Raw genomic sequence first — 9263 nt, 5'->3', positions numbered from 1 at the left:
AGAGCTGCAACATCACTGGAGTGCCCAAAAGCACAAGGTGTGCAATACTCAGAGACATGGCCAAGGTAAGAAAGGCTGAAAGACGACCACCACTGAACAAGACACACAAGCTGAAACGTCAAGACTGGGCCAAGAAATATCTCAAGACTGGTTTTTCTAAGGTTTTATGGACTGATGAAATGAGAGTGAGTCTTGATGGGCCAGATGGATGGGCCCGTGGCTGGATTGGTAAAGGGCAGAGAGCTCCAGTCCGACTCAGACGCCAGCAAGGTGGAGGTGGAGTACTGGTTTGGGCTGGTATCATCAAAGATGAGCTTGTGGGGCCTTTTCGGGTTAAGGATGGAGTCAAGCTCAACTCCCAGTCCTACTGCCAGTTTCTGGAAGACACCTTCTTCAAGCAGTGGTACAGGAAGAAGTCTGCATCCTTCAAGAAAAACATGATTTTCATGCAGGACAATGCTCCATCACACGCGTCCAAGTACTCCACAGCGTGGCTGGCAAGAAAGGGTACAAAAGAAGAAAAACTAATGACATGGCCTCCTTGTTCACCTGATCTGAACCCCATTGAGAACCTGTGGTCCATCATCAAATGTGAGATTTACAAGGAGGGAAAACAGTACACCTCTCTGAACAGTGTCTGGGAGGCTGTGGTTGCTGCTGCACGCAATGTTGATGGTGAACAGATCAAAACACTGACAGAATCCATGGATGGCAGGCTTTTGAGTGTCCTTGCAAAGAAAGGTGGCTATATTGGTCGCTGATTTGTTTTTGTTTTGTTTTTGAATGTCAGAAATGTATATTTGTGAATGTGGAGATGTTATATTGGTGTCACTGGTAAAAATAAATAATTGAAATGGGTATATATTTGTTTTTTGTTAAGTTGCCTAATAATTATGCACAGTAATAGTCACCTGCACACACAGATACCCCCTAAAATAGCTAAAACTAAACACAAACTAAAAACTACTTCCAAAAACATTCAGCTTTGATATTAATGAGTTTTTTGGGTTCATTGAGAACATGGTTGTTGTTCAATAATAAAATTATTCCTCAAAAATACAACTTGCCTAATAATTCTGCACTCCCTGTATGACAGGTGTAAAGGTACAGGCTGGAGGGTTTTTCTGTTCCATAGAGAAGCTAAACTTAACCTACACTCACACCAACATTAACACGCTACCAGTGCTGCTACAGCTCGTCGTGCAGCAGGTGTTCGCTGCAGGTCAGGAGACAGGACACTGTGACAAATGTAGGATAAAAGCACACAGCAGATTTCAGTAGCAAACATGAGCCTTGGTGAACAGCAATGACCCACAAAGAAAAACATCTTCTCTTTTTATTTAAAATAACTGCTATGGGGACAGAATGCACAGTGGCTCATAATGGTTTTAACACCAACCCTGTGAGTCAACGCCTACCAAACGCTTTTCATCCATACCAAGATCATGTCTTTGGTATGGATGTCTGCAGGATCAGACACGTTAACGTTCACCACACTTAGCAGCTGCTACAGTCTAAAGACTGGCTGGACTTTAAAATGTGCTGCATTCAGGTCATATGGGAAACATAGGAAATATGAGCTACATCAGCTTTCTGCTGGGACCTTATCTTTTATTTAGCTTGCAAACTTAACTACAACCAAATGCAATCAAGGCTGGTTAGTAAACACTTTAAGCACTGCAGTATTTATTTGGAAATGCTACCAGAACCCCCCTCTGGAAAAAAAGAAAACAGTGTGATTCCATCCACACTGACCCTCTCGTCCACTTTTCTGAGTGGATGCTGTGATTGGCTGGTGATGAACTGAGCAACAGGTGGCCCTCTGCACAGGTCTACAGGTCATACAGGACCTCCAGCACAGTGGCTAGAGACCAGGCCTGGGTCTCACAGCTGAATGGACAGTGCTGGCCATTCTCATTGGTCAGCTCTGGCAGACCCTTCCATGGAGACCTGGTGGAGGTGGACAGGTAGGGACAGGTTAGTAAAGAAAAGCAATAAAAGGCAGTCGTTTCATCAGAGGTACAGGGGAGAGCGGCCTACCTCTCCAGGTGAGTGTAATGTTGTGACAGAACATTTTTCACCAAGGTAACCGTTTTGGTGTACGTGTCTTCTCCCAGCTTCTTTGCAAAGTAGAGTTTAGCACGCAGGAAGTACCCGACTGGCCACAGCCATTCCTACGCACAAACACAAAGTGTGTAACAGGTTGTGTGACACGTTATAGGTAATGTATCCGAAATCTGACAGTGAATCCTCTGAGTGCAGCCTGTAGGTGGATGATTTTCTACCCAGAGTCCATGTCTCTGACTTTTCTACCAGTGGAGATCTGATGCATTATTAAAGTTAACTTTTAAACATTTCTTCTGGTTGGCGTTCTGTTCAGCACTGCGTTCAACCATCTGCAGTGACAGACGTGGGACTCACCGGTCCTTGGTGGTAGTTGAAGCCTCTGGCCACGTTGTAGTTGTCATTGTCCAGTGCGTTATCATAGACGCCACAGTAAACCAGGTCACTGAGACAACACAATAAGAGCCATTTAAGTCTTTCACTGCTGTTACTGAACACGCGTTGTGCTGCGGCGTTTAGTTAGAAGCTTAAATGTATTACTCAGGATCGAGGGTTTTCATTCCCAGTGGTCCCAGCAGTTTCTTCCCAGCTATCTCCAAAGCGTTCCAGGCTCTCTCCACCGTGAACAGCTCTGGAGCCTGGAGCACGCACACACGCGCACACACACACACACACACACACACACACGCACGCACGCACGCACGCACGCACGCACGCACGCACGCGCACACACGCACGCACACACACACACACACACGTACGTACGTGTAATTATTACTGAGTGTTTTTCACACAGTACTGAAGATCACAGCGAGGCGTTGGCTGTGGTTGGCTTACCACCACCATGGCGACAGTGAAGTTGGGTCTGAGCTGGTAGTCACACCAGGGGCTGGAGGCGCCGTAGCTGTCCTTATAGATGCCTTTCTTGTGCACCAGCTCAGGGTGCTTCTCATCGGGGTCATCTGGGTCACCGGACACCCAGAAGCCAGCTTCAAAGGACTGGCTGAGCTGCTCGTTCCACTGGGAGTACGAGATGAACACTTCCTTACCTGGAATAAGGTGGTTTGGTTTTAGGTGAATGACGATGGGGAATTCGTTTATGTGAAAACAGTGGAGTTTGTCACATACCATCTCTGTGTAATTTAACTCCATCGTATGGGAACAGGCCCTTGGCGTGAAGTTCCACCACCCAGCGAACTGCAGACTTACTCAGACCAACTATCTCCACCGCTGCTCCATCTCTGCACAAAAGGCACAGGACACGATATCAGTACCAACCTGGACTTTCCTTTGATTCACTGATGTTGTCAATTCAAATTGTAATATAAAGTTCTCTAAGCCAATTAAACTTCTGTGTTTTTGCATCTTTCTAACAGCAAATGTGGCACACAGAGTGAGGACATTTGTGTTTGTCAGTTATTATCGTTGTTCTAACAATGCTGCTTGAATTGGGACTAGAAAGAGAGAGCATATTTCTCCTGTTTTGGCTTCCCTTCATTGGCTTCCTGTTAAATCCAGAATTGAATTCAAAATCCTGCTCCTCACATACAAGGTCTTAAATAATCAGGCTCCATCTTATCTTAATGACCTTGTAGTACCATATCACCCTATTAGAGCACTTCGCTCTCGCTCTGCAGGCCTACTTGTTGTTCCTAGAGTATTTAAAAGTAGAATGGGAGGCAGAGCCTTCAGTTTTCAGGCCCCTCTTCTGTGGAACCAGCTTCCAGTTTGGATTCAGGAGACAGACACTATCTCTACTTTCAAGATTAGGCTTCAAACTTTCCTTTTTGCTAAAGCATATAGTTAGGGCTGGACCAGGTGACCCTGAATCCTCCCTTAGTTATGCTGCAATAGACGTAGGCTGCCGGGGGATTCCCATGATGCATTGAGTTTTTCCTTTCCAGTCACCTTTCTCACTCACTATGTATTAACAGACCTCTCTGCATTGAATCATATCTGTTATTAACCTCTGTCTCTCTTCCACAGCATGTCTTTTATCCTGTCTTCCTTCTCTCACCCCAACCGGTCGCAGCAGATGGCCCCGCCCCTCCCTGAGCCTTGTTCTGCCGGAGGTTTCTTCCTGTTAAAAGGGAGTTTTTCCTTCCCACTGTTGCCAAAGTGCTGCTCATAGGGGGTCATATGATTGTTGGGTTTTTCTCTGTATCTATGAAGCGCCTTGAGGCGACTTATGTTGTGATTTGGCGCTATATAAATAAAATTGAATTGAATTGCCCCTCCTTGAATCGCTACCTTATCGTGGTGGAGGGGTTTGTGTGTCCCAGGGATCCCAGGGGCTATGTTGTCTGGGGGCTTTTGCCCCCTGGTAGGTAGGGGTGCAACGATATTCGTATCGATATTGAACCGTTCGATACAGTGCTTTCGGTTCGGTACGCATATGTATCGAACAATACAACATTTGTAATTTATTTTATCAACTTTCCTTCTGACGATGCTGTCTGTGTGGAGCGCTCAGTGAATCTGCGTTCGACTACTCCGCCTAGGCTGCACTGTCGACCCTAGGCGGAGCAGTCGAACGCAGATTCACTGAGCGCTCAACACAGACAGCATAGTCAGAAGGAAGAGCGCAGGGCAAGCTAGCAAGACAGAAGTTAAGCTCTCCTTGCAACATGGACGTTCCCCACTTTCATTCAGATCTGGCGTTTGGAATTATTTTGGTTTTCATGTGACGTATGACCCTGAAGGTAAGCGAGTCATGGACTAAAGTAAAACAGTATGTTGGATGCGCCATGCAATGCTCAATTACATGGGTGGGAACTAGTGTGTTAGCGCAGTTAGCTCGTTAACGTGTTGGCCGTCTAGCCCCATGCACAGGGCGATCGGCGGTAGCTCGTTAACGGAGATTTGCCGTGTTGTGGCGTTAAGGTCATTTCAACGAGATTAACCTGAAAGCACTAGTGGGAACACAACGAATATGACTGCACATTTACATCATCTTAGTGCAAAGACAAAAACAACAAGCATGCTACTAACTTTAGCCGAGTCATTTAGACAGCTGTTAGCACATGATTCTCCTTATGCTGCTGAGAATATAGCCCAGAAGAAGCGGATAGTATAGCTTTTATTTTGGAAAGAGACATTTCTCTGTAATAAACTCTCTTTTCCAAAGATGAGTGATTCCTCAATCAGATACAGGGCTCGCAAAATCGCTAGCCCGACGTCCTGGGGCTAGCGATTTTTTTCAGACGGGCTACCCTGCCCGTCGGGCTATTGTAGGAAGGAAAAATATATGTCAATGCTTTTGCATTCTTTCAGAAATGTAGCTGGGTAATTATGTCATTGGCATCGGTGAGCCACTGTCAATATGTGATATATTGAAATCGCGTTTGAATTTGCGCTTGTTTTTTTGCTTTCACTTTGCAATCGTGCGAACTGTGTATAGAGAGCGACAGCACTGATCTGTGAGTGATGATAATTTGTGCACCAATTCCTCTGACATCATCTTATTAATCGTTAGCTTACTATGCAAACATGATAAGTGAAATCTCCCGCAGCAAGCTTAAACATGTGAGAGGTTGATCGCGCAGAGAATCGCTGAACTTATGTGAGTGCGTGTGTAAAAGCAGCAGGATTTATATTTGACTACGATGACCTGGATGACTGAGAACCTTCACAGACAGATATATATTTTAGTTCTGCTGAGCCAAATAAGACAGGTCAGGGTGAAGAAGTGACAGCCAAAGAAAAGCTTACCACAAAACGGAGAAGTTATGACAAATCAGACTATAAGGCAAAAAGAAAGTGCAGCTTTATGGTTTCATGGACAAAAGAATTTCTGTGGCTGCAATATGACGAGCTAAATTGTTATTGTGTATATATTTATTTATATTTAGATTTCTTCATACATTCTTATATAGTTCTATATTGTGTATTGTGTATTTTGTTGTACAGTTATTTTATTTTCAACTTTAATTTATATATTTATCTTTATCTTATTCTTCCCAGTTAAATTTACCCTTCATTCTAATTTGTGTTGTACAGTTATTTCATTTTTAACCTTAATTTATATTCTATTCCTTCCTAGTTAAATTTACCCTTTTTAATTTTTCATATTTATTTCCTATCTTATTCATAGCCTTTTCCTTTTTTTGTTTTCTTTAGGTCACGAGCAGTTGTCCAAGCATTTCACTACATATCGTACTGTGTATGACTGTGTACGTGACAAATAAAATTTGAATTTGAATTTGAATTTAAATAACCAGGGGTGCACATAAGTGGTCCGCAGGTGCGCATTCGCTGTCAAAATAAAAAACGCGCACAAGGGTTAGAGTTAAATTTAAAAACTGTACTTTTGAGTTAAAATATATATTTATAATTTTAATAAATGACAAATTAAAAAGGCATGAACATTTTATTTTGTATCGAAAAAATATCGAACCGTGACACCAAAGTATCGAACCGAACCGAACCGTGAATTTTGTGTATCGTTGCACCCCTACTGGTAGGGTCTCCCATGGCAAACTGGCCCTGGGTGAGGGACCAGACAAAGAGCGATTCATAAGACCCTTATGAAAAGGACACCGAGGGAACAGTTTACCCTGCCCGGGATAGGGTTACCGGGGCCCCGCCCTGGAGCCAGGCCCGGGGAGGGTGCCCGAGGGTGAGCGTCTGGTGGCCGGGCCTTAGTCCATGGGGCCCGGCCGGGCACAGCCCGAAGAGGAGACATGGGCCCATCCTCCCGCAGGCCCACCACCCGCAGGAGGCGCCATAGGGGTTGGGTGCATTGTGTGCCGGGTGGCGGCCAGGAGCGGAGGCCCTGGCGGACTGATCCCTGGCTACCAAGACTGGCAATAGGGACATGGAATGTCACCTCTCTGGTGGGGAAGGAGCCTGAGTTAGTGCGTGAGGTTGAGAGGTACCGGCTAGATATAGTCGGGCTCACCTCTACGCATGGCTTGGGCTCTGGAACCAGTCTCCTGGAGAGGGGCTGGACTCTGTCTCAGTCTGTAGTTGCCCCTGGTGAGAGGCGGCGGGCTGGGGTGGGTATTCTAATATCCCCTCGGCTTGCTGCCGGTATGTTGGGGTTTTTCCCGGTGGACGAGAGGGTTTGTTCCCTGCGCCTTAGGGTCGGGGAACGGGTCCTGACTGTCATCTGCGCTTATGCGCCGAGTGGCAGTTCAGAGTACCCAGCCTTCTTAGAGTCCTGGAGACTCTGTTGTCCTGCTGGGAGACTTCAATGCTCACGTGGGTAACGACAGCGAGACCTGGAGGGGCGTGATTGGGAGGAACGGCCTCCCTGATCTGAACCCGAGCGGTGCTTTGTTATTGGACTTCTGTGCTAATCACAGTTTGGCCATAACGAACACCCTGTTCGAACATAAGAGTGTCCATAAGTGCACGTGGCACCAGGACGCTCTAGGCCGTAGGTCGATGATCGATTTTGTAATCGTATCAGCAGACCTGCGACCATATGTTCTGGACACTCGGGTAAAGAGAGGGGCTGAGCTGTCAACTGATCACCACCTGGTGGTGAGTTGGATCAGGTGGCGGGGGAGGACGCTGGACAGACCTGGTGCACCTAAACGCGTAGTGAGGGTGTGCTGGGAACGTCTAGCAGAGGCCCCAGTCCGCGAGATCTTCAACGCACACCTCCGGCAGAGCTTCAACAGCATTCCGAGGGAGACTGGGGACATTGAGTCCGAATGGACCATGTTCAGCGTCTCCATTGCCGAAGCTGCTGCATTGAGCTGCGGCCGCAAGGTGGTTGGTGCCTGCCGTGGTGGTAATCCCCGAACCAAATGGTGGACACCAGAGGTGAAGGGAGCCACCAGGCTGAAGAAGGAGTCCTATCGGGCTTGGTTAGCCTGTGGGACTCTGGAGGCAGCCGACAGGTATCGACAGGCCAAGCGGAATGCGGCTCGGGCAGTGGCTGAAGCAAAAACTCGGGTGTGGGAGGAGTTCGGAGAGGCCATGGAAAAAGACTTTCGGACTGCCTCGAAGAGATTCTGGCAAACCGTCAGAGGTCTCAGGAGGGGAAAGCGGTGCTCTACCTGCACTGTGTATAGTGCTGGCGGGGCGCTGCTGACGTCGACTGAGAAAATTGTCAGGCGGTGGAAGGAATACTTCGAGGACCTCCTTAATCCCACTGACACGTCTTCCGAGGAGGAAGCAGAGTCTGGGGATGAGGGGAATGACCCGCCAATTTCCGGGGGCGAGGTCACTGAGGCAGTTAAACAACTCCTTGGTGGCAGAGCCCCTGGTGTTGATGAGGTCCGCCCCGAGTTCCTGAAGGCTCTGGACGTTGTAGGGCTGTCCTGGTTGACACGCCTCTGCAATGTTGCGTGGAGATCAGGGGCAGTACCTGTGGACTGGCAGACCGGGGTGGTGGTCCCCATCTTTAAGAAGGGGGACCGGAGGGTGTGTTCCAACTACAGGGGGATCACACTCCTCAGCCTCCCTGGGAAAGTCTATGCCAGAGTGCTGGAAAGGAGAGTTCGTCCGTTAGTCGAACCTCGGATACAGGAGGAACAATGCGGTTTTCGTCCTGGTCGCGGAACACTGGATCAGCTCTTTATCCTCTCCAGGATACTTGAGGGTGCATGGGAGTTTGCCCAACCAGTCTACATGTGTTTTGTGGACTTGGAGAAGGCATTAGACCGTGTCCCTCGGGGTGCCCTGTGGGAGGTGTTGCGGGAATATGGGGTGTCTGGCCCATTGCTACGGGCCATTCGATCCCTATACAACCGTTGCAAGAGCTTGGTTCGCATTGCCGGCAATAAGTCGGACTCGTTCCCGGTGGGTGATGGGCTCCGCCAGGGCTGCCCTTTGTCTCCGGTTCTGTTCATAATTTTTATGGACAGGATTTCTAGGCGCAGCCAAGTGGCGGAGGGCTTTCGCTTTGGTGGCCTCAGAATCTCATCTCTGATTTTTGCAGATGATGTGGTTCTGTTGGCTTCATCGGGTGAGGGCCTCCAGCTTGCACTGGAACGGTTCGCAGCCGAGTGTGAAGCAGCGGGAATGAGGATCAGCACCTCCAAATCTGAGGCCATGGTTCTCAGCCGGAAAAGGGTGGAGTGCCCACTCCGGGTCGGGGATGAGTTCCTGCCCCAAGTGGAGGAGTTCAAGTATCTCGGGGTCTTGTTCGCGAGTGATGGGAGAAGGGAGCCGGAGATCGACAGACGGATTGGGGCTGCAGCTGCAGTAATGCGGACGCTGCACCGGTGCGTCGTGGTGAAGAGGGA

The 9263-nt window shown here is 48.1% G+C and overlaps 1 protein-coding gene across 3 annotated transcripts in view; it reads right to left on the bottom strand.

Annotated features, from left to right (window-relative positions):
- Window positions 1-529: 529 nt before the first annotated feature.
- The window catches only part of agla (amylo-alpha-1, 6-glucosidase, 4-alpha-glucanotransferase a), a 48885-nt gene continuing 40151 nt past the window's right edge, over window positions 530-9263 (bottom strand). For 2 of the 3 annotated variants that reach the window (XM_085390358.1, XM_085390360.1), the window contains exons 30-35: window positions 3193-3305; window positions 2902-3113; window positions 2605-2702; window positions 2422-2509; window positions 2041-2174; window positions 531-1950 (exon numbers count right to left, since the gene is read on the bottom strand). In XM_085390358.1, coding sequence (XP_085246484.1) covers window positions 1833-1950; window positions 2041-2174; window positions 2422-2509; window positions 2605-2702; window positions 2902-3113; window positions 3193-3305 — 763 coding nt within the window. In that variant the 3' untranslated portion in view covers window positions 531-1832. Of the gene's footprint in view, window positions 1951-2040; window positions 2175-2421; window positions 2510-2604; window positions 2703-2901; window positions 3114-3192; window positions 3306-9263 lie in introns of all 3 variants that reach the window. The other variant, XM_085390359.1, reaches the window with a different exon arrangement.

This window comes from Rhamphochromis longiceps, linkage group LG18 (genome assembly GCF_057381845.1).
Source record: "Rhamphochromis longiceps isolate RC_006_pf linkage group LG18, R_longiceps_female_GT1.1, whole genome shotgun sequence".
NCBI lineage: Eukaryota > Metazoa > Chordata > Actinopteri > Cichliformes > Cichlidae > Rhamphochromis > Rhamphochromis longiceps.
This window is presented reverse-complemented; position numbering and strand designations above follow the sequence as displayed.